Genomic DNA, 26218 nt, shown 5'->3' with positions numbered 1-26218 from the left:
CTCACAGCTCTACTCAGGGTTTCTCCCATTGGACAAAAAATTTGTCTGCATCTTCTTAGGAAGGTCCTGCTGCCCTAAGCTCTGCACATATTTCAGGGAGTATCTCCTGTCCCCCTTCCTGGGGAAAGCCCAGTTCCCTTTCTGCCATGTCTCTTCTCCCACAGTCACAATTTTGATTACAGTCCTGGGAAAAAAGCCACAGAAAGTGAAGGAAAACCCTTCTACCTGGAGGGCTGGATCCACATCATCTAGATTTTTTTTTTTTCCATCGAGACTTAAATAATTTATGGTTTCAATTTTTTATAACTTCAGCAGTGAGACGCAGTGTTGGGAACCAGCCCCCCTCTGCTTCACCCCTTGTTTGCAGGGGTCACAGCAGACATTGCTGAGCTGTCAGCGTAAATTACAGCCGGCAGCACGTCAGTGCAGAATGCTTAAATGCACGTGTAATTTACATAAATAACCCCACTGACTTTACTGAAGCAGCAGAAAACATTCAGCTAATATTCTTTCGTAATTTCTCAGGAGTATCTGAGAAGCAGCACTTTGATCTTTATTAGCTGTCAAGTCCACGATGAGGCAAAGTACATTCCTCAGCAGGCTGCTGGAGACAGGCCTGGAAGCACCTCCGTCCTTCTGGAGTTTTATCTGGACATTTACAAACCAGACCTGACTTGCAGTATTTCCCCTAAGTGTGTATTATTGCAGCTTTTTGGGAACAAGACCAATCCTAATGCTCTATGCTGGCTGATGACCAAGGGTTGAGGACCTCCTACAGAGGCTGTGCACCCCAACTATATCCTGGTATGCGGGGACTGCAGAGGGGCCTTGAAGGCGTGCAAGACCAGGAACCAGGGGATATGTCCCATCTTTTTCCTTCCAGACAGAATAAATAAATTTTCATAACACATTTTGAGCAGAAATTCAAAAAGTGCAAATCACTTCAGCAGCTGGCAGTCCCTCTTCGTGACCTGGAGCAAGGCACAGTTCCTACCACCATGCACACACAGAGATATGGGACGTACCCTAAGTGATGTGTGACACTCACAAGCCTTCTCCTGACTAGAAGGCAATGCCAGGAGTTTTTTTCCCTTTGACTAAGAATGTCAGCAATTTCAGCTTGACACAGAGCTGGCCTGGATGATGGTCTAACATATAAATCATGGGTCAAAGATAAGATAAACACATACCAGTGTAGTCCTCATAGCATTCACAAGTGTAGCCCCCTTCTCGGCTTCGACAAAGCCCATTGCTCCCGCAAGGGTTGGAGTAGCAGAGGTCAATTTCCGTCTCACAGTAGTCCCCCGTGAAGCCCGGGGGGCATCGGCACCGCAGCCCGTTGATGGGGTGGATGGGGCGGAACAGGACGGTGTTGGAGCTGATGAACGGGGCTGAGCTGTCAAACTTCAGGACAGAGACACACTTCATGTAATTCTCACAGGGCTCGCGCAGGCAGATGTTGTCGTCGAAGGGCAGCACCCTCTGCGTGGAAATCATGGTCAGCAGGGTCCTGTTGAGGTAGATCTGCTCCTGCAGGTCCTCGGAGGGGAAGAACTTGTTTCGAATGCCACCAGGGAGCAAGGCTGAGAAAGTCACATTTAGGATATTGGAGCTGACGTCCGTGTCATTTTGGATATTGAAAACAAAGATGCCGTCCTTGGCAGTGGAGAGCACAGTTGCCACCCCTTCCACAAACAGGGACAGGAGTGGAGAAAGGAACCTCTCCTGGGACATGTTCTCCAGCCGCACCGTGATGCTGTTGGTGAGCATGTCATCTGTGATGATGGTGACACGCAGAGTGCAGACCGCTGTGACACTGTGGACACCATCTGAAGGGAAGAGGGAAAGATAACAGTGATGTCAGAGAGCAGGCTTCAACCTATGGACAAGGAGGCTCCCACAATCTCCTGAAAATAAAACAGACCTGCAAGGCAGTTCAGGGAACTAGGATGGGAGAGGGAAATGTATCTGCCTTCTGCAGTGATTACCAATGTCTTTACTCAGGAAAACAAAATTAAACCTCTTAAGGATTGCAACTCAAAGGATCCAAGACATCTTGAAGAGGCCAGAACATCTGGAGAAGATCCCAAGCAAACAAGTAGCAAGGACTAGTGAGGAAACAGTCTGAGAGCCCCATGTGGCCAAGGGGAAGCCAAGAGGAAGGGGCCTTTCATGATAGTGACTGCTCGTCTACAACTGGTGCTGGGAAGCTGTCACTTTTTACAGCACAATACCAAAATTATCTTCTCCAGGTGTGGTCTCAGGCTTAAGGAGCCAGAACTATGCACAGACAGAGAACTGTGATCAGAGTTTCAGATACAAGTCATCTAAGGAAACAAGTCGTCACATTTGAACACCAGAACTTCTTCATTCTTCACACCTAGTTTCTTCAAAATATTTTATGAATATCAGGAAAAAAAAAATTAAATAAAATGTGCCTGCAGTGAAAAGCAGGCATTTAAAAACTCTTCCATTGCTTTAAAGCATTTCTGATATTGCTGTGGCTGTTCTGCAATAAAACCCCTAATTATATAAATATAGCACTAATACATACACTGGACTGAGAGATGCTGCTGTAAAATCTTAGTACACCCTGAGGCTTACGTAGTGCTGTAAGGTATAAAGTCTAGAGCATTCTATCATTACAGAACATAATTGTGACACAGCGAGTGCTAGAATTAACTTGAATTAAGTTCAATGCGAGCATGGAATGGGAAGTTGCATCATCACTGAAATCAAACCACTTAGTTTAAATCTGTCTCCTTACTAACATTAAGGACTCATTAAAATACAGATCGCATTACAGAAAATTGGTTAGTATTAGAGCAGCGTCTAGAAATCTCAGGAGAGATCTAGACTGGCTTCTCATAGGAATTGTTCCTTCTGGAAGACCTCACTGTGTAAATAAACAACCAGAAATGAGGATGAGTTCATCTCATGAGAGAGAGAAATTGGTTTGAGTGGCCAGTATCAGTCCCACAGTGGGGTTAAGAACCAAATCTAGTTCCCCTAGGTCCCAGCTCAGTGCCATAGTCTTATCCCGAAGTATCCCTGAAATAATCATTACACAAGTAACCTCCTATTACATTTATTTCAATTCAACTACAAGATACATGCAGAAATGGATTTTTAATCACATCAATGTAAAGTTGCAGCAGGAACTGCATTTGAATCAATCTAAAGCCATTATGAGATCAAAAATGTAATAGCATAAACTGCTAAAGGTCATTTTGCTAAGGTTTCTTATTTCGAAGTGTGAGTTTATGACCCACTATCATCATGCAGAAACAGAACAGAAAAATAAGAATGGTTTCTTTCGTATTCACTGTCACCACCTCAAGAGATGTTTTGTTTTAAAAAGAAATGTATTGTTGGAAGATTTTTCCTCCAGAATTACAGTAGCAATATTGTAAATTACATTAACCAAACAGCTTTTGACTCCCTCCTCCTGAACAGGTTGTCTGTAAAAGCTCAGCTTTTACAATTGACTTTTTTCCACAATGAAGCAGCTTTTAGGCAAATAGAAAAAAACTTTTCTCTTGTGTGCTACTTTAACTACTGCCTGGTTAAAGCCAGTCAGGAGAGGTCATTGTTTGGGGTGATCCATCTGACTTCTCCCAGGTAACAAGTGAGAAGACGAGGAAATGGCCTCAGGCTGAGCCAGGGGAGGCTTAAACTGGGCATTAGTAAAAATTTCTTCACCATAAGGGTGGTCCGGCATTGGAACAGGTTGCCCAGGGAAGTAGTAGAGTCACCTTCATATTTAAAAGATGTGCAGACGTGGCCCTTAGGGACATGATTTAGTGGTGGACTTGGCAGTGTTGGGATAACGGTTGGACTTGATGATCTTAACAGTTTTTTCCAAAGTAAACAATTTTATGATTCTATGTTCCCCTCACAGAAGCTCACGCACCAGCTTTCACTTTCTCCCAAGTCTGCAGAAATCTTTATCTTCTCTTCTTCAGACTCATTTTAGAAATGTGTAGTCTCAGCATCCATCAAGACCCAAAGCAACCTCTAAAAATGATCCGTAGCCACAATCCTCATTGCAACCTCCTCCTGCACGGTATGTGGATTTCTGGCCAACAGACAACACAGGACACCAGTATTTTCATAAATGACATCCTCAGACTAGTTTACCCACCTCTGTCAATTGCACAGCTCATTCCCCCAAAGGCCAGAAGCAGAACAAACTATTTAATTTTTTTTTTTAGTAAGCAATTGACATTTGCCTGTCTGTCCCATAGGGTGCCTGAACTATTTTGCTATTTGTTGCACAATACACCACAGAAGTTCTCTCATACCAGCAAGAATTCTGGACAATGGGTCCTTTTTTAAAGCAAACACTATGATCTATAGTCCATGGTATGTATAGTAAGAAGACAAAATACGATCCACTGTTGGACAACGCACTAGAGTCTACAAACTGTCATAATCAATATCAACTGTCACAATATGCGAGAGCTTCCCAGCATTCACAACAGCTATTCTGACACAGTTAATAAATCACTGGAAAAAGCCTGGTGTCAGATACCACACAACCTCCTTGTTCCACAGGCAGGACAAAAGAAAACTGGGCACAGACGTATAGCTGCAAAATGAAGTTGTGTTTTAAAAGCCAGTTCGGCTTTGTGCAGCCCTGTTGCAGAGCATTAAAATAAAAAGAGAGTAAAAAGGAGCTGAGCATGTGTACTATAGGCAACAAAAGAACAGCGCAGCTATACAGCCGGCTGGACAAGCGCCTCTTTCACATCACCAGCGAGGCTGAGAGCAGCATCACGGGATCTGATCATCTATTCATTCAGAAACTCAAGGAAAGTTGAAACAATCTGTGGTTTTATGGGACCAACTTAGTATCTATTCTACTTTCAACAGACAACATTCGCTTTGAGGGTTGGAACAAGTGCAATAAAGAAAGTGGAATTTTTTGTCTTTACTGGGAATTGAATTAAACCTTAAGTACCCAATAATGTATGTGTTTGGAAATTTACAAGTGAAATATTCCATGAATGTTTAAAATGTTTACTGCCAGAAAAGTCAGAAAAATAACACTAAGAAGTACTATTCTATGGAGTGGTACTACTTCATGGCCTCCACTGTCTGAGATGCCTACCATATGCAGCTACCCAATATACGTGCACAACCAATCTGTTCTGCTAAAAAGGCTCTAACAATCTGAGTTTTCAGAGGTCTTATGATACAGTTTTCAAAAGGCCCTACCATTGTTTTGGCAGGTACAAGATGGTTTCAGTTAGGGGTGTGAAACACCCTTCAAGCAAGCTACTCAGGAGAAACTCTAGCTACACTTTACTCTTTGGAGCAGACCTTCACACAGATGAATGCACATATACACAAGGCTTGGCTGTCACCAGTTCTCACAGACATCATCTGCTGGGCTTCAGCAAACTGGCTGGATGCAAGAATCTTCCTGAAGGAGTTCTAAACACTCAGATCATATTGGCAGATGGGATGTGCAGGCATCTTGCTAAGAGTGATTTGAGCAGACAGCCTTGATCTTAGCAGCCCAAGCCACCTGAGAAAAGGGAAACACAGGACAGAACAAGGAGAAAGACAGGATTCAACCAGTCCTTTTTATGGGCTTGGCTCCTAAGCCCTTGTACCAACAGCTTTTGTCAATTTGTCCTTGAGTTTTTCTTCCATTAGACAGGGATAATGGCACTCACATGTACACTGTGAAGTAGTGGGTGCAGACAATGAAATGCTAAGACACTAGGGTAATGAAGGCAACATAATGTCTTAAAGAAATCATAAAAGGTTCTTTTAAAAGCTGTTGCAGCCAGGTTTATGAAAAACAAGGTGGAAAGATGAAAATAAGACTCTTAAAGTCTCACAGACCAGTAAACAAACAAAGACTATTCTGGACAGCCAGGTGACTACACCAAAAATGTTTTAATCACAAATGTGGTCCCTGCACCCTGAGTTTTTATCCTGGCAATATTATTTTATGTATACTTTCCACAAAAGGAATCTCCAGAAGGTGGAAATCAAAGTAGACTGTTGTCTTTTGTGTTACTGTCATTGTTGAATACAATCCTTAAAAAGAGAATTACTCATCTTCATCCTCCATCAAACTGATGAAAAGATTTAGTAGCAAACATGTACCCTGATGCATTACAAAGAAAAGAGAAGACAGCAAGGCTGACAGAAGCTTGAATCTCTACAAAATACATAAATAACTAGAGAATTGACTAAATAAGCATTGTTTCATTATTACCTTTACTTTACAACAAACCTTATCAAATCTGAGACTTTAATCTCAGCTTTCTATCTTCTGGCAGTCCATAAACCAAAGAATTTTATTATCTAGAAATGTAAACACAGCAAAGTTTAACTGAAATGCATATTTGGCAAGGGCAGCACCTGACCAAAAAAGGTTCTTTTGGGGTTTTTTTTTAGGCTTGCAGAAATAAAATAATTAATACTCTTTTAGCTTATTACTTACTAAGGTCTTAAGGCTAATTTTGAAAGCTACATATTTTATATAAATACTTTATCATCAGAGCTTTCTTTCACAGATGTAGCAACCCAAACCCATTCTAATTCTGTTTGATAACACATCTGGAAATAACAGATGCCAGTGTTTATGACAGCCATCCAAACTCCTTAGCTAGCAAAACATAGAATAAGGACACTCCATAGGTTCAAACAACCTCTTGCTCTTCCCAGCTTGTAAGAAGCCGCCACGGGCATGGGTAGCAGTCATTGCTTGGTAACGTGGCTTGGAATGATCAAACCTCCATCCCCCATTTGCTTCCAGCCATGTCTTTAGATATGGAAGTTAATACACACCTAATCCAGCACTAAGCCTCGAATTACTGAGGAGGATGCTATGCTTTTAGTGTCCTCTCCACTGCTTGGGCGTCATTAGCACATTAGTAGCACCAAGCCACAGAAATGGATTTTGCAGATCTGGCACCCAACCCACACTTCCTGCTGAGCAAATGGCAGTAAAAAATCAGCAGATATCAATAAAAGTGAGACACACAGTCCTGCCTTAAGCTTTAGTTTGCCTAAGAAAGTCTGCAAGCATTGGAGGGCTGAGTCCCCTTCCTTGCACTATGCTCCCACCACCATGGAGACAATTTAAAAATGCACAAACTCAGTGTGTTAATATTATCCCTTCCAAACCATTGCTGTAGGTACTACAAAGCTTCACTTCTATCAGTAGAAATAAGAAGTCTATGAGCATCCATAAGAAAAAGTCCTTACAATATCTTCTATGTTATGGAAAAGTTCAGGAGCTTATAGTGCACAGAAAATAACCTGAAAGAAAATTAACTGCACAGAAAATGGCAAGTGGAAAACTAAGTAAGACTGCTTGCCAAAACAGCAAGAAAACATTACCAGAATGGAAAAGGAAAATAGGCATAATTTACAAATACCCCACCTCAAGGGGTAGTGAGCAGTCCCACTAGAGAAGTTGCTAGAAGAAGGACAGAAACTGTGTATGTGACCTCAGTTTGAGTGTGCACTCAAGGCACCTTGGAAAAAGAAGCAGGGGTTGGTTTTGGCTTTAGTTTTACAAAAGACCAGAAGGATGGCCAGTAGCAAATGTGCTCTCCACATCCCTAAGTAATCTCTGTTTTGAGGCAGGAATAGATCAAAGTGCAAATGTCTCTTTTGCTTGAGAAAAGTGACTTTAAATAGCGCAAAACCAGAAAAGTAACATCCATGAGAAATACTCTCCATCTCTTCCCTTTGTAAAAAAGTAAACTTATTTGTATAACATCCTGTCTCTTCTTAGATAGGTACTAGTGAATTCTGTCAAAGTCTCCCTTTCCTTGGGATCAAAAACACCGCTGATGAGCAGTTCTGTATGTCAAGGTGGATGAAACAACATGGAGATGATTCCCTTTGGCCACATGAAACTTATGTTACTGATCTCGTCCCTTGGTTTCAGGCTGCCAGTCAGCTCCCCACATTTAGGAGCACTGACTGCCAACACAAGTTGTGGGCTTTGGAAACAATATATAAAAATAATTATCTATCACAGTGCCAAAGGTTCACACTGGAACCACTGCTCTGAAGAATGTTGAACCCCAGGTCTGCTCCAAAGCCCATTATGCCAACAGGAAGATTCCCATTGACTACAGTGGGCTTCACTCCCTGCCAAAATTGGGCCTAAAGCCCAATTCCCTGAGTCATTGCCAGCACACTCGCACAGAGCTTCACTCCTGACCCCGCAGCCCCAAACAACAACAGTCTGCCAAGGAAATGGCTCAAGGTTGAAAAATAAAGACAGCAAGAGCAGAAAGCAAAAGATGAGCAGGGCAAGCATGTGGATACCAGACACATGTCACATGGACTGCACCTCCTGTGTTGCAAGGGTTTTCCTAAAATCAGGCCCCCATTCTGCAGATGCTCAGTTTTGAAAACACTGGCCAACGTTGCCCAGTATCCTTTGGAGAAGAGAGGGTTTGGAATGGTCACAGGAAGAGGGAAGAGAAAGACATGTTACCTGGTGTTATGGGGGTATTTTAGATCACAGGGTGAGGTAAAACAGGAGGCAGCTGAGCCACATGATGTTTGCAAGTACCTTGGCATACTCAGCCCTGATTGAGCTACAAGGAAGAGGAATGTCCTGGGTGAGATGTGTCTTTTTGGGAAAAGAAGGTATCTGGGATTAACTAAACCAAGGCTGGAGGATTGATGGAGGACAAGCAGTAGTCCACACTGGCAGAATGAATGCCAATGTATGACTGTGCCAGCAACTAGCTCTCTTTAAAGCAGCATTAACCACACTGCCTCCAGCACCCTCCTGCTGCCACTGCGGCAGTTCAGAGCATCTCAGGGTCTGCCCCAGCCCAGCCAGCACACAGGGTATGTACCTAGGTCGTGGTTTGTGCTCTATTGCTGTACAGCCCCTGGCAAGCATTAGCCACATCCTCACTTGTGAATTGATGTCAGGGTCGGTGCAAGCAACGGATCCCAACAAGTCTGTCCAGACACTTCCAGGCAAAAACACCTATCCTGCTCACAAGCTGCAGACACTGTTAAACATTTCAAGTCAAACTTTAATGTACTTATTTTTGCAAGATGAGTCATCTGTTCAACCTGACAGAGATGGATATCTGGGACACCTGGGTAAAGTGCGACTTGGGGCTTGCAGCTCATGGCAGCTCTCACCCCACAGTCCCCTTGCCAGCAGCCACAGCAGTACCAGCTAAATCAGACAGCTAAAAAAACCCCAAACTGCAGGAGGAGAAATTGTGCATAAAGCAACTGTACATTCCCAACGTGCATAAGAGAAAAAACAAACCAATTTTGGCATCATTATCTTTAATGTTGCTGTGCTGTTCAGGATTATTTACTTTGTACACAACACTGAAAAGAAAAAAAGCATATTTCAGTCTGCAGCTTGAACAGGGGATTAAGAACAAATTGATGCCAACTGGATTGCTCAACATTGTACAAGATTGCTTTTCTGAAACCAGCACCTGCAAGCTGAGAAATTTGAAATGTTAATTGGGTTGATAACACTAGTCTGGGGGAACATTTCCGGAAGGTGGGAGGTAACACAAGTTGGATCTGCTGGCAGGAATAAACACACTTGAATTCTAACTGCAGTGAGGCAGAAGATACACTTAACTTCCTTGAACACCCTCCCACAGCATCACTTCTTGCTCTTCAGGTACCTAATGCTCATGGGCTATAACTGCTGTGGGGGATGAGATGTGGGCAGGGGAAGCTGACAGGGATGCAGCAGCAACCAGGAGAGCAAGGAAACAAGTCCCTGTCCTGAGCAGAAAGCACAAGCAGAAAGGATGATGGATACTTAGAGGGAACTATGATGTGTGGGTTGTTAGCATGAGCACGCTAACAACCACCTCCTTACAGCCTATTTAACTGCCGAGATTTTCCTTCTAGCCAAAATGCAAAGTGATTTTCCTTCTGGGCTCTGCACTTCCCTGTACCTCAGCTGTTTTGCCTTGTTAGCAAGGACCGGCCAGACTCCCCTGCCTGGCCCAGCTCGACAGCGAGGCTGAGCCAGCCCTGGGATGGCGGCTGTGTCTGACTCCCTGCTGCCATCTCCAGCAGCACACCCTGCCCAGCTCCTGGCCACACCAGCCCTTGGTGGGGTGCACAGCCCAGGAGCCCATCCCACTGCTGCTCCATGGCCAGCATGCCAGCTGCGATGCAGGTTCCAAACTCCAGCTGAAGATGAGGATTTCCATTTAATGCTAATGTCCATGGAAACTGTGCATCTTACAGCACTCATCGGACCTGTTCAGATGAAAAACTCCACTCCAGATCACTACACCAGATAGAGCCACAGACTGACTTGCTGGGGGCTCTGCCACCTCCCATAAAGCTTGATCTTGTTTCATATATAATCAAAACTATTGCCTAATTACTGCAATAATTTTCAAGCTTCTCTGAACTTTAAAGGGAGAGGGGTTTAATATAATCAACATTTTAATTCTAATTAAATGCATAGCTAAATGTCCTTAGCTAAAAGATACTTTCCCAGCAGAAGGCTCTCCTTGCAGCCACATCTCGCAGTGCCCCACGGCGGTGGCCGCAGTGGCTTGGAAGGGGCAGGCAGAGCTGCCAACCAGCACTGGGGGGCACAAAGCCCAGGCACGAGCAGCCCAGTCACCCACTCACCTACAACCAAAGGGCTACTCATGGGCATCTCTACCTCCCCAGCTGTAACCAGTGGTATACAGGATTTGAAAGAGGTTTCTTAAAGATCTGGGAAAGCACCAGACAAACTGAACTGCAGTCACAGGATGCTCCAGCATTAATCCTGAAGTAAATGGCGTGTAAGATATACAGAATAAGATAAGAGCAGCGTGTTTACCCTCAGATACACTTTTGCGTCACTTACCCACTTCAAAAGGGAGAGCCCCTGTGTGGGGTGCCTGGCTGTGCTGCCAGGGGGACAACCAATGGGTCACCATAAAAGCCTCCATTCTCCTCATAGATACACATCCCCTGCAAACATTTTTACTCACTGGGTCTGATTAAAGCGAGAACTTCCCCAGGCAAGCCAGAGCTCCACTCAAATCTCTCTCTCTTTGCAGTTTCGAAGTGGGAATGGATGAAAGCTATTTTGGGGATGGCAAGGGTGGGGTAGCAACAACTGGGGTGAGGGCCTGGCAGTTTCAAAACTGGGAGCAGTGATAAGGAAATAGCTTCTCTGCCTCAGTGTTTGCACCCATACCGCATATTAGTAACCTCAAAGGTATCTTTTCAAAGCAGCATCAGCAAAATGAAATCCACCAGGTTTATTATTCTTAATGTCTTCATATTCCCATGTTCCTTTTGCCTGGAGATATGCTCTGCTCCTTGCTGTGACCCACAGTGAAATCACAGGGACACTTCCTGCTGGATGGAGTTCAGGTTTGCTATCTTGAGTGGAAAATAAAAGAGGGAACAATGAAAGACAGACAACGGTCATGTTTTTCTGATGCCATTTCTGTTTACAGACAAGCTTTCAAAACAGTTAATTATCAGCTGCGGTGCTCATGCTCTGCCGAAGCCCAGCTTGGGAAATAAGAGGGTTCTTAGGCATGTGTACCTTTTTTTGTTTGTTTTCTGTGGTTTCTGTCATCATAAGACCATTTGCAAATTAATACAAGGTAAAAACAGAGGGCTATCCCTCCAGGACAGGACAAGCAGTAATGGCTGGCTATGTGTCAGCTTCCACATGCACCAGGCACAGGAAAAGTTGGTTCAGCTACTTTTTCTGCCCCAGGAGACTCAAACAGGCTCCAGCATGAGGGACCCACACAAGCAAGGTAACACTCTCATGCTGCTTCAGTTCTCATCAAATTTTTTGATGGAAACAATGACGGGCACAGATGTCCCCCTTGCAGCACATGTCTGAAAGGAAAGGTTTCAGAGCCTTTTTAACTCTCTCTTTTCTCTTTTCCTCTCTCAAACTCAATTAATGTTTAAGCATTTTTAATAAGAAGTAGATAAAATTCAAGAGAAGTGATGGGGAGCATTACAGTCTATCTGCTGGAATCTGACAAAAAATACACCCATTCCCCACAGCCTGAGGAATTTAGACTTACAACTAGCTCCACTAGAAATCCCCAGAATGAAAATATTATCTTCAACAAAGTATAATGTTTTCCTTCATTTTTGGTTAAAAAGGGAATAGGTTTTCTTTTTCCTTACTAGATTTTTCAGCTGACCAGTTTTTAGCTGGTCTTTTCTGTTAACTGAGGTCTGTTGACTTCAGCAGAGTAAGAAGCAAATAAGCAAATCAGAAACTTGAGGAAATAAATATAACCAAATAAGAAATGGAAATGAAAAAAAATTCCTTGCATCATGTGATTAAGGAAGTAAGAACAGAAGACAAAACAAACAGGTAAAACCATCCTTACCAAACTTTTGTAGTTTGGGGAAAGACTCATCAGGCACTGGGAATATTTATAGGAAAAATGCTATGTACCTTGTCCAGACTCTCTGTTGATAGGCAACCTACACAATCTTTTAAAAATGCAATGCAAAAACAAACCCCTCCTTTGATTAGCTCACCATCTACGCATCGCTGGCCACTGGCAATGAGATCATGGTGGTTTTGGCCGCATGGTCAACTGAGATTATTCTTGGATCCCTGCCGTTAAAACTAGTGTGCTGGACACGAATCAAAAAGGACAAAGCACTTGTTTCCTGTTTCTATAGTCCTTAACCTGCAGTGGGTATTTTCTCTCCAAAACTTTCCCAAAGATAAAAGCAGCCCCGCAGACAAAATCAAGAGAATGCAAGAGCTTGACTCCTATCGCCACACGTCATCTCGGGAAGCTGATGGAGAGAAAAGGCAGGTCAAGTTATGACAGACAAAAGTGGGTAACATCAGTGACTTGGAGACACTGGTGAAACACAGAAACTACACTGATCTTCAGAAACGATACTGTAATCTCAAATGCCTATCTAAGGATTTCTATTCAGCTGAACTGTAGAAATGGAGTCATAACTACATGATTCACTTCTTAAAGAATTAGATAAGATTTTCTGCCAGACACTTTGTAAGACACAGACCTTGAGTGAAACGGGTATTTTGCATTCTAGGACTAATGTAAGACTATCCAACGATTTCTATAAGCAAAAGATTCTCTTTAAAGGAATTTACTATAATGGATAACAGAGAAAAAACTCATGCTCTTGATATATCCTTGATCTTACTGCAGCATTAGCAGGGCATTACCAGGAGTATGCCAGGCTAGTTCCAGCTAAGCAGTCACAATCTTCTGGCCAAGGGCAGGATGACTGTGTCTTTCTCTTCTGGGTGATGGTTCTTTCCTCCCTATTCTGCCAAGGCTTCAGACAATCCAGGGAAGTTGTATTTGGTGAGATCAGGGTATTCAGCAGCAAGCAGAGCATTACTACAGGAGCACACTAAGATCCAGTAGGCACATGCCCTCCACAGAGCAGGGGAAGACAACTCCCTGTGCTACCTACATCATGCACAGCACAAAGTTTTCCTGGTGCAGTGACAATTTATCCACTATTTCCAGGCATCCCATTCAAACTAATGCTCCTATCAGATCACTGGACCTCTTAACACCTGTAGCAAAGCTTTCTCTTTCAACCCAAACAGAATTTCCAGGTGTAAAAGAGGGCACATCCAATGAAAGCTGGACATATGATGACCTTAATGGTGCCCTGGAAAAAGCATTTTTTTACTAGCATGGAGTAAACTACCAGTGGGGAAAAGAAGTGTCATTGTGCATTGAGTTTTCCCAAGATTGTTTGCATGTTCTACAAAGTCTAATGAATATATGTATCTCCTTCATTACAGTAGCAGTAGATTGCTATTAATATCTTTAAAGGCATTATTTTTCATTGTTTTGATTATATTTTATGGAAAAATATAAAATACTGAGCCCATGCAAAATATCATCAAAAACTGTCACCGTTAATGTTGAGCCTTAAAATGTAAATCCCTCTGGTAAAACATGAAAATCTTCATTCTAGGAATCGTTATGCCTATAATCCCACTGATATCAGCAAAGCCTGAGCATTACAGGACTGCTGGACATGAAGCCTTCAGCCCAATCTCCAAGAGTGTACTTCGGAACAACTCCAAGAGAGTGCAGTTTCCCAAGAATCCACTGAGTCAGAAGGATGAGATCCCACCAGGCAGTAGTAGAGGTTTGTCCTATCACCTTTCTATAAAAGGTACCAAACCCGTGTCCTCCATTTGTACGCACACAACATGGGATAAATGTTATTCCTGAGAGAATATAAATACTAATTTTATTTTTAAAACATCCTTTTTAGAATTTTATACTACATGCTGTGAAAAGCACGTTTGTAAATCAGGATTTTTCCCTGCAAAGAGTTTATCTGAATTCCTGCAGGATGCTTCATACTGTCGAGTCATTTCCCAAGAGCTCAGACTGTTGCTGGAGTTTAGTGGAAAGCATTTGTGTTTGAGTGTCCAGAGCAAACTTTTTCATCACCTGAGCTCTGAGGTCATCACCATCAGCTCGCAGAAGAAAAATGTATTTTAGGTGTTTTCTAAAATTTCCTCAGTTTTCAAAAACTTCTTTAGCCTTGTTCAGATCTAGGCTGATATTTCTGTACTTGGCCAGTGCTGAGCATCTTCATGAAAGATCTTCCTAAATGCTGACAGAACACCCAGTTTTAGCACCTGCAGTCACTGCACTGCATTAATGACCCCTGCAAACATTCCACGTGAGAAGACCCACTCCTTTTCTCCACAGGGCCTACCAGAAACCTCCCTCTGCCTCCCAGCCTGCAAGAAACCCACTGATACTCGAAGTGGGTTCCTAAGATAGCCAAATCCTACCCATGATGGTCCACAGCTGTAGGACCTCACAGTGCTGGCTGCTTTAAGGTGGGCTCATGTGAAAGGGAACTAGAGGTTACGTATTTGCATGGAAGGAACTATTTCTCTTCTGATGTGACAGCTGGTGATGGGGAGAAAGGCAAAGCAGCCATAACCCGGATCAGTAGAGGTTTATAGGGCTGCTGCACAGGAAGCAGCAGATCAGCAGAGGCCAATGTTAGTGGAAAGGACAGTAAAATTCATGTAAACATATGCTGGGCAAGGGAGGGCTTCAGCATGCTCCAGGTCAGAGGGAGCACAGGCAGGAGGGCTGGGGGCAGCGTGGTGATCAGCAGTGATACCCAGCTGTCACCCAACCTGGCTCCACAATTTGTCACATGGATGTCATTCCTCATGTCAGGAAACACAGAGCAAGATGCACACAGAAGTATCATGACAGCTGGCTGCAATGTCTGCAGAAAGCATCAAGGGGAGAAAAACACTTCTACCAGAAACCTTAGGAAATTGTGGAGACTCTTGATCTCCATCTCAGGCTGACTCCAGTGGCTGCTAACAAGAGATGGATGCAGTTCTTCCGCCAGTACCCCCAGAAGAGCAGAGAATTGCCCCAGAGAAGCTGGCTTTTACTCCTCTATATTTTTTTTCCTTTCTTCCTAGGCAAAACAAACTGCTGCATTTGTAGCTACAAGGATGTGGAAGAGGACAGTTCACATGGATGAGCTACTATGCAGAAGCTAACTCCAACAGTGAATTCTGTGGGGGGGAACCATTCATGGGCATCAAGCCTGCAGGGTGGGGTGTGCTCGGCCAGACTTGTGCCTTCATGAAATCTTTCTCTAATTTCATTAAAGTAAAAGTGCTTCCCCAGATGAAAAACTTATCTTCTACTTTGATTCCATTAAAAAAAAAAGAACAATCTCCTAATTAAAGACGGATGTAAAATTAAAAGTAGAAAAAAAAATTAAAAGCAAAACAAAAAGCAGCAAAATTTCAAAGAAAGTTCAAGCTCAAAATAAAATATTCTAGACCTGAAAAAAATTACCAATTTGTCTTTGTGTCTTTTTCATACAAAGAAGACATTTCACAGTCTCCTGTTATGGAAATCTAACTCCATGCTCTTGCTTCAGGACTTGCTGCCGGCTCCGTGTTTAATGGCTAAATCCTTCCACATCCTTTCACATTTGTCTTTGAAAGAGCTCTTGTGAACAGGAAATTGTGCTGTGGCACCAGGCTCCTGTGCTCCTTAAAACAGCTCAAGCTCTGTAAAATGACCTCTCTCAACTCACTTGCTCAGTTGGCTCAAGCCATCTCCTGCATGTTGTTTCTACAGCAGTAACCTGAGGCTTCAGAAAATGCTGTAACAGGTGGTTAAAGTAAAGTCAGCACCCAAAAAGAGGAAACATTTAATATTACCTACTAAATACACCTTTTTTCCTTTACATCCACACTCATAACCAGAATTTAGGGGTTTTTTATACAGGTCCATGACTGATACCCAGACACTACTCAAGGCCAATAGACAGGATATTACAATTTCTTAATATACAGCAACATTTAAAATCTGCTGCATTTTATGGACTGAGTCATCTGGGAAGCACAGGATGCTCTGAAGATCATGGAAGTACAGAGGGGCTCCTTAGGTCTCTGAGTGCATCTTGTACCTCTCTTTCATAACTGTTTTAACTTGCCAATCAAGTAATGATGGTTTTGTAATTACTTTAAAGTACTAATCTCACTTGGTGCATGCTGTGCAGTCCTCTGTAAGGGGTGATTTTGAATAATTACACTGTCCTAGAAAATAGCAAACTGAAATCCCAAGTCACCAGCAGAAGCTGAGAAATGTTGAAAGAAATAACGTGGCAACAACAAGGTCATAAGAACATGAAACAGAATATTCCTCTTTTACCATTTATCACCGTAAAATAAATATGATGCTTCCCTCTCTTCTTTCCAACTAAAGAGTAATGCACTCAGCAGCATAGAGTTCAAAACAGCTCTACTCAAAGGAGCAAAGTAATCACCCTGCCCTGCAACACCTTTGGTGTACTGGAGTTATTCTTGATTTGCACACAGGTACCAGGAGGCAGAATCTGGGCAAATCACTTTAAAAAGACTGAACTGCTTGAAATACTAAGACCTTAGAACGCACCTCTTAATACGCCATTGCTCTAATTTCTCTTCTTAAAGCATTTGCACCAGTAATCAGAGGTGATCACTGAGCTCCATCCTGCACCTTTAATTAAAGTCTGTTTCTGAAAGCCCTGTCTAGAGAGGATAATCCCTCTCTACTCAGCTGCTAGACTTGCACAGCAGGGCAAAGAGGCAGATGCACGTTTGAGGAGGTGAACTGGTCCCAGTTTGGTATCCCAAAATGTCACAAAACATTTACTAATACTGAAGCCAACTACTTCAAATGTAAATTGTCAACAGTCAGTAAAGAAGTGGGGCAGAAAAGCATAAGCAGGGGAAACCCATGAATGCAGATATGAAAATTGACCATTCAAGGGTAACTACATATTATTTTTTGTTTGGTAGTACTACTGCAGGCTCAGGTCCTATCAGCTCCGTCCTGGAGAAGATACTTCTGTTGGAGCAGATGCAGAGAGACCTACAGAGCTTTCAAAGAAGAAAACTAGGAACTGTAGAAAGTCCTCCCTCAGAGCTCAAAGGAGATGGGAAAGAAAGGAGAGCTGGCTCACCAACAAAAGCAAATATAGTCCTCAAAGCAGTAATGTGGTGGCTCATAGGATCCTCATGAGCTAAGGAATACTACTGGAGAGCTCACATTTTGCTGTAGGCATGGCACATCAAGATTTCCAGGCCATTAAGGTAACTGCAGCCTTTACTCGTGATTCATTGGCACTTCCCACTGCTCTGCCATCACAGCAGGACTCCCTCTCCCAGTATCAGATTTGTCCTACACTTCATCTCCCCTCAGTGTCTGTCCCTTCTTCCACTTCCCAGAGACCACGAAGTCTTCCCTTCTTTTCTCACTATAAATTTCTCTCTTCTGAAGCACCTATGGGGAACTCCCTGCCTGTGATGACAGGTGCCAGCAGGTGCAAGTGCCTGCAGTCACTGATTCCTTCTTCACATGTTGATGTGGACAACTGCAAACATAGATGTAAATGTACATGGCTGACTGTGGGCCTTGCCCTTCCACCACCCCTCACCCTGAGTGAGACTGACAAACTTTTACCCTCTCTTTTCTCATCCCCAAGGTCTGTCTGTTCTGTGTTCATGCATCTGCCTCTGGGTCTCAGCAGGCTTCTAAAATACAAGAAGATAACAGTAACAGAGCTAAGGTGTCTCTGCAGAAAAGGATTTGTGGTCCAAGGGCATATGTTCATGGAGAATTTACTTTGTGAGCTTAGGGACTGCTCAGACTGACTGAGCTGCAGCTCCCGCAGAGACCAATGTGTGGAAAAAGACACATGTAACCCAAAACTCTCCAAGCTCACAGTCAAGAAGCAAACATGAGCCACAGCCTGGAGACAGAGAGATGATACTAGTCGCTGTGACTGGTATTTCATGCTGAAGAGCCAAAACCTGTGGTCTGTAACAAAGAGAATGGGATGTGATGTTGCCTTCTGGGAGTTTAGGATGGGATTAATACAAGAAACATATGGAGGGAAGATCACCTCAGGAATACAGGGGAATTTTCTGAGTCAGTATTTTCAAGTGAAAACTAATGAGATGGGCAGCAGGGAAGTCAGTGCTTAATAGGATCATGATAGAAATGTGAGACTAGAAAAGCCAAGAGGAAGCCCTCTCTGCAACTGCTCTGGTACCCACTGCAGGTCAGCAGAGACAGAGCACAGCACCTAAGGGATGCAGGAGTGCCACAGAAATGAACCTGCATTGGCAGGACTCACGGGTGCTTTCTGTGATGAAAGGTTAGTACTAAGATTAAATGGTCTTAAGCAAAGAGGGTGCTAACCTCCCTGTGTTCACAGCTGACAATTCAGAAGAGCTTCAAGATAAGTGCAAAAAACCAGAGGAGGCACTTGGCTCAGAGGTCTCATTACTGGCTCCAGCACATAGTGTAAAAGAAAATATAATTATTTTTCTTACTCTGTAAATATACATTCTCACTTCTCAATTGCATGCCACAATACACATTACAAGAGGCTAAGCCACACACTGTACACTGATAGCTGGTGGTTTCTTCCACTGCTACTGCTGACAACCCCCCAGCATGTAAACATCTTCCTAACACAGGCATACCTCTCAGGTCTATGTAACCTGGGTTTTCTGCAGGCCTGGGGGAATGGCTGAATATGTGTCTCTGCAAAGCCAACTCTCTGTTGGCACTTTTTATGGTTTAAAGAAACCCTGAAAAGTCAAAATACTAATTAAAAAAGTGAAATATAAGTGCTTGGTGACAGCTACATTGATGTACACACAGACACAATGTAGAGGGTATGGGAAAGAAGCAAGCTATGCAAAAATGTTAATAAATGATGCGATTTGTGACCTAGGCAACATCACTAAACAGAGAACAATGATTCTCAGACTGGCAATGGAGAGGGAGAATAGAGATAGAGGCAGAGGGGTGGGTGATGCAATGCTAGACATTGCTAACAAATAACCATATGATAATGAAGAAGAATAAGGAGGTGAAACATTACAGGAGTGAATAAATGGGACGAAAGCCATAACAGCTATAAGAGGAAACTGAAGTTAGACTTCAGGAAGAGATCACAGCATAATATAAACTTGCTTGGCTTTTCACACCATGTAAAGAGGTAGGGAATTTTAACACAATATGTGTTTTGACACATGGTAACAAAAATATCTTTATTTTCTGCTAGCAGAGCTATAGAACACTTTTGTGACACAGAAATAGTAGACTCTAATTACAAGACAAGAGACTTGAGAGGACTTACACATTAAAGCAACAACTAGCTGGTAATGCAACACATGGTAGTTTAGTGCTAGTAATGAACAAACACAGCTGCCAGCATATTTAAAAGTGATTTGCCAAATACAACGAGTAAATCTTTAATTCTAGTGATACTTCTATCTGCAGGATTCAGATGTGAGAGAAGCTAATTTAACCCAACACAAACTTCACTGGTTGCACTTTTCTTAATATAGACTAGTTACTGATTTTAATGATACATGATAAAAGTTGAATATCTTGAGAGTGTTTTTATTTGAATCACAGAAGTAACTTCAAGTCCACCTGGACCAGAGAGACGGCCACAGAGTGTTGGGTTCACAAGTGCTGCCTGTGCCAACCTAACTGGGAGCACCACACCTATTTACTTTAACTGTCACTCCCCTCCTTCAATTCCTCCCTCTCTCACTGCCTGTTGTGGTGCAGCATGTGGGCTTGGCTCTCCGCACTTCTTGAAGTCACCCTGAGGACACGCATTCAACATTTCAAGCTGGGGCACAGGTTTCCCAGTCAAGCCAGCAGCCAGCCCCACAGCCAGGGCCATTCATCCTCTAGCAGCTTCCTCTGTGCTGCCTGGCCCCCAAGTACCAGTTTGTCCAGCTCAATTAAACAGCCCCTAGTCAACAAGCCTTGGGAAAGGAGAAGCTTTCCCTTCCAGTGAATGACAGAGATGGAAGTTCCTGAATTTATTATATTCGGGCTGCTTTCAGGACATATGCTTGTGTTTAGCCTGGTGACACCATGACAGGCACCAAATGATGTTTGGGTATTTTGCAAGCAGGAAACACTTAGTTTCTCTTCTTGATACCTTTGCTATAAAAAGTGGTTTATGTAAATAAAACCAGAAATACCAGAATTCCTAGTTAATCTAATGACATATTGATAAAAGTGAAATAATAGTTGCTTTTTAAAAAGTGAATATTTATACTAATTCTGAATTGTCCCCAAGGTCTCTTCTCTGAGAACTCTTTCAGATTTTAAGCTCCATTTTACCAATAAAGGGTATTTAACAATTATTTAAAATCAAGTCCCAGCCATGCAAAAGGCTCCATGCAACAGGCACCTCGTACTCAGCAATACATTGTGCTGTAACCCTCCTGCTGTGTCATGGCACCCCTGTCCTCATTTATCATCCTCAACCATGAGAAACCTTCTTCCATCCTCCCTCCACAGGACATGCTCAGGAGCCTGTTCTTCTTGACACTACTGCCCCAGAGGAAAAAAATTACAAACATCGGCTTACAAGCTGGAAATTGTTTAAGTGTACTCCTCCTTGCAGAGCTGAGAGTGAGGAGCTGGAAGGTGATGTGCGTGAAACTTCCTTTGATAAGAGGCCAAGAAGTGACATGAACAAGATAATCAGGCCTTCAAACCAGGCATGCACATCTGGGACTACTATCTCTAGCTTCCATCTGACAAGAGAATAATCCTACTAATATGAGTCTTTCACACCAGGTTGAGTGTCCTGACAAAAAAAAAAAAAAAAAATTAAATGAGTTTAACTTGGCTTCTCTCTGGCTTTTATTCATGGCTGAAACACTGACTCATGCAGTGCAGGAAGGGGGAGGATTTTGCACCAAGGGGTTTTCTCACAGACAGGTTCAATCCCAGCTTGGTCACTCTTGGTCACCTTTTGCACTAGAACTTCAACTATGGAAATTTTGGGGGCAAAAAGTTGACCTCTCAGACACAACTGTGGAACTGCACACAGACCATTCGAAAAAGCCAAGCCCTGCACACTGATACCCAGCTTCCCATCACAAGGGAGAGCAGGGCTGTCCCCATGCCATGACTGTCCTCAACACCCTGTGCGGTGCAGGGTATCACTCCCAGTGAGGATGCCACCAAGGGCACGGCACAGAACCTCTTGCCCAGCGTTACGTCCAGCAAAAGGAGCATCCACCTGGGCCTCTCACCGTGCTCCTGCATGGTGGGCTCTGTGGGAGCAGTGAGCTGGCTGACACAACAGAAGTAGTATATGAAACATCTGCCCCCAGCTCATATTGGCAGGGGAAGGAGGGACCAGCCTCTAGAGTGCAGACTGTGTCAGTCAGAAAATGTGCTAACTCCCAAAGAATGAGCAGCTCAGCTCCTGGCAGTTGATGTCAGCTGCTCCTGACTTCTCTTGCCTCAGGTGAGTTGATTCATGTGTTTTATAGATGTGAAGTATGAAAGATGCTATTGTTCCTTAAAGATCTCCACAAGGATGCAGCTTCCTCTCTGTTTAGTCCTGTCCTTGCCTCCTTACCAATGGTGCTGAAGCACAACTTTGCAACACAACACTGCCAGTTTTTGAGAAGCTCGGGTCCAGGTCATTCCTTGACTGACCCTTATTTTCCTCCTCCTGAATCCAACTAACCATACATGAGCATACAAGACCACAGGAGAAAAACTGAAGGCAGACCAGGCTGGTGTGGATAATGAAGAGAGAATATGCATTTTGCCTCCAGCAACAGGTTTTCAGTTCAGATCAGCTGCCTCTGACTGGAGTAGATGATCCTGGTACAAGAATGGGATGCAACCCACAGTAAACCGAAATAAGAAAAACCTGATGGTAAATTTACTGGCTGCTTCAAGGGCAGACTCTACCCAGCAATTAACAACCCACAGCTCTCAGTACCAGAAAATCAACTACTGCACCACTTGAAGAGTAGCACATGTACATACATGAAAATACTAAAAGGGAGCTTCAAAAGATATGCCGGGGAGAGAGGGAGGAGGAGCTGGAGGCTGAGTGCTGCCCAGAAAAGGAGCCTACAGCAGTTTTTGTCTCGTTGCTTTTGCCAGTTGCCTTCCATAAACAATGTTTGGGAGAAAAAGCCTCCATAAATGTCAACAATTGCAGTTTATTAGATGATCCATGACCTATTTGTATACTGACTAAATTTCTTAATTATATTTGCCTTTAGATGGTAAGAACTATACAAAAAATTGGTAGCTTTTGTGAAGTGAGCAAATTACTGGCTTCCGGAGCCTTCCGAACAGCTCAGCGACTTTTGGCACAAGCTCATTCAAGGAGGAGTATGGAAAAATGAATACGTTTGTGAGAAAGAATGTCTATCATCTGATCTTGCTGGATTTCTCCAAAGCAGAGCAAACAGCCGAGCTCAGGTAAAGCTCCAGAGCACGCCTTCCTAGGGCACTGAAGAGGGAGAGAATTCAGCTGGTTAACTTGTATAGACTAGCAGTTAGAAGGTTTTACCAATATTTTAAAACATGCTGGGAGAAGCACATCAATCTGTCTCCACTAGACCAATGCTGGTTAGCTCAGGGGTCTGCAGCCTTTCAAGGCTGGCACCCGGGGATGTTCTTTCTCCTTGCATCAGAGAATACCTTTGCCAAGAGAAACTAAGCAAGTTCTTGGAGAAGCTGCTTCTGCAAGGTCTGGGCAAGCCAGTGGCATCCTGCTCCTGATAAGTTCTATTGATCATTACCCTATGCTTCTTATTCCTTATTTTATTCAATGTAGACTTATTTTACAGGACACAGAGAATTAGCAGAGTTAGACTGCAAAATGTTGGTCATTGAAAGACTTCTTAAAAGCAAAGTTAAACAACTAAAAACTAAAAAATATTCATGAACTGACTTTTTGGCACCAAATTCAAGTTTATCTTACAAATTAAAGAATAGTAAGTTGAGTAAAATAATACCTTCATAGAACATAATAATTAAGCAATTTAAACAATAGAAAGCTGAGCTGGACATATTTTAGCTGAAGATGGGAACAGCAATGTAACACCCTTTCCTGTATAAAGGTCATTTCATTTGCCACCCCAGCTTATGTGGATGATCACCATAATTCTACCATTTACTATAACATGTAAAAAAGATTTAAAAAAGAAATTAGGCACTTGCAGCTTTTTCATCGAATCCAGAATATGCAGTTAATTATTGTTAAGAGGTACACTGCATTCCTAAAGTGCTGTTCACTCCCTGCCTTCAATGCTTCCCGCCTGGGCTGCTCAGCTCCTTTACATTCCAGCAATAAACTTTGCTAACTTGTCCTCTGTACCAGTGTCCCCAAATGCTGGAGAGGAGTCTCATTCTCCCTCTTGAGTTGGGAGTTCCTTCCCAATTCAATTTACAGTTGAATTTATACTTCTAAATCTCCTCAAGTAAATTTTTATTCCTACAAAGATATACACACACACAAAATGTCCATTAAAAATTTAGGGAAGAAAGATTTATAAGATTTTTTTTTACCCAAACGTGAAAATCCCACTTGCTGCATTCTAAGCTCTCAGCATTTTAAAGGGTCTTGTTGCAACCTGTTTGTGGTTCACCTCTAGTTTTTTGGAAAGCAGTAGCTAATACACACAAAATATAAGACTACTGACTAACTAGCACAGGAACAGGTATCTCCAGGGCATGAGTGAGCTATAGCCAAGCATTAATCTTCAGAAATAGCAAGCATCAGCCTTCAGGAACTGAGTCCCCCATGAGCAATCCATGCTAAGGAGCTCTTAGAGGAGCCAAATGGCATTAGCCTCTTCTCAAACCTCAAATTCAGAAATGCACTGGTTTGGAGGTGATGTGCAGACTGGTCCCCCAAAGCTTTTCTCTCCCTCCTCCATGCTCAGCTCTGCAGAGCTCATGGAGTTACTAGAGATATGTCTGCAAACACAGAGGGAAGAACGGCCAGGATTCTCATTTCCATGGTGAACTGGGTATTTTTACCAGCTTTATTTCCTTTTCTCTGCTCTATACCTGGGTAAACGACCTTTCCAGTAAAGCCTTTATTTGTGAAGGGTGGAGACATTTGTTTTAACAGCCCTTGCAGAGACTATTTCAAAAACACAGCTTTCTTGCATTATGTTTTGTAAACAGAGAAAAAGGATTCCCCTATCACTACTTGACTTCAGCTGTTAACAAGTAATCCACACCTTCACGAAGCCTTTTGTGAAGAAAAGGATAAAAAAGTATTACTATTCAAACAACCACCTGATTACTGTTTGAGCTCTTCTGTTCTACTAAGCTTGTGTTCACCCACCTGAGAGGCCTCTCAGAGAGTATACGGAATCAAGGGATTTTTTTAGGCAGGTAACACTCCAAAATAGTCACAGAAAGTATGTGTGTCTCCTTTGAAAGGAGAAAGTAGAAAGCCGCCGGCAATGGCTCTGCTAATGTCCTTGCAGCTGCACCGTGATGGATCACACTTTCCTTTCCAGCATCCCTTTCTCAGTGAAATCCCTTTGCATAGCCCTTAAACCCACCGCAGTCAGAACTGACAGAGATTTTTGTGTACGTGTGTGTATAACAATTTTTTAAAAATGAAGCTTTTAGAGAAATTCAGTAATGCTGTTTGGGGCTGGGTACATAGTTCTGGGCAGTACTTTTTGCTGCCCTAAAGGGAGATCTATCAGGAGCTGCACCTCCAGCCACAGATGCAGAAGTCACCCTAATGCAGCGCAACACTTCAGATTTGTTACCACATGCCATGAAATAATGTAAATTTACTCAAAATCAGAGCTGAGAAATCTTCATAAATCTGCAGAGAAAGGACAATTTTATCAGCAACTTTTGGGTGGAGTGTTAGAAGACCCTGAAGAACAAAACCACATAGGTTCAATGCACATTCCAGGCAAGCCCATCCAGCTGTGAGCACCTGCACAGAACTGTTGCAAATCAAGGAAGCACTAGAGCTCGAGCAGAGCAGCTTCACACCATGCTTCATGTACAATGGATGAAAGACTCAGGCCACCAAAACACACTCAAATCCATTTGGAGAAGAGCTGCTTGGTTTGTAGCAAGGCAAAAGAAACTAGTCCTTTTTCATCTGTGTATTTGAAGTGTGTCAGGAAGCTAAAACATCACTCTCCACACCCCCAAAGATGCCAGCCTGATATAACTCCATTGATTTTGATGAGGCTTACAGGACTGCTACTGAAGCGAGAACTTGGCATTCCTGATTCCAGCAGTAAAGCTAACAGTTCTATGAGTCTCAAATGCTGAAACAGTATTACATGCACCCTGGGCATATGAGAATGATCTGGAACACCCATCCCAGCAAGACCCATCACAAAAGTGCTTTTACAGTTCAAATCAGGATTTGCATGTGGTCTAGCCTACCCTGTCTGGCGCCCCATGAAGGCTGCACCCCCTGGTTCCCAGCCCTTGGCAGGCTGCAGGCTGCCAAATTCAGGTTTCATCGTCCCTGCATGGTGCTTGTTCCTTTTGGCAATGCTCATTCCTTTTGAAATGTATGTAGAATGAAATATATGAAAAGAAGGGGAAAAACCTAGGTATAAGGTGTCTCTAATATGTCCATTAACTGGGTTTATCTAACATATACTTCTTTTCCTGGTCCAGCCACACAGGGAAGATACAGTAACATGCTCATGCTCCCTAATAGCCAGCACGGAGCCAGCAGTGAATAAACGTGACAAGCTCCCTAGCCCCACATTATCCCTATTAAAAACCTGCCCTGTCACAAGGACAGTGAAAACTTTTGGAGGCCATACATGCCTGCTTCATTAACCAGCATATGCCTTGACCTGAGCTTCACAGGGAGCAATAGGCCACTG

General features: G+C 43.1%; 1 protein-coding gene across 5 annotated transcripts in view; it reads right to left on the bottom strand.

Annotated features, from left to right (window-relative positions):
• Positions 1 to 26218, bottom strand: part of CELSR1 (cadherin EGF LAG seven-pass G-type receptor 1) — a 168077-nt gene that overhangs the window by 99569 nt on the left and 42290 nt on the right. For all 5 annotated transcript variants that reach the window (XM_018068021.3, XM_018068018.3, XM_018068017.3 and 2 more), the window contains exon 2: positions 1191 to 1829. In XM_018068021.3, the coding sequence (XP_017923510.1) occupies positions 1191 to 1829 (639 nt within the window). The remainder of the gene's footprint in view (positions 1 to 1190; positions 1830 to 26218) is intronic.

The sequence above is a fragment of the Manacus vitellinus genome, unplaced genomic scaffold (genome assembly GCF_001715985.3).
Source record: "Manacus vitellinus isolate BGI_N305 unplaced genomic scaffold, ASM171598v3 scaffold_13_pilon, whole genome shotgun sequence".
Taxonomy (NCBI): domain Eukaryota; kingdom Metazoa; phylum Chordata; class Aves; order Passeriformes; family Pipridae; genus Manacus; species Manacus vitellinus.
The sequence above is the reverse complement of the archived record's forward strand: the minus strand, read 5'-3'. Positions and strand labels throughout refer to the sequence as shown.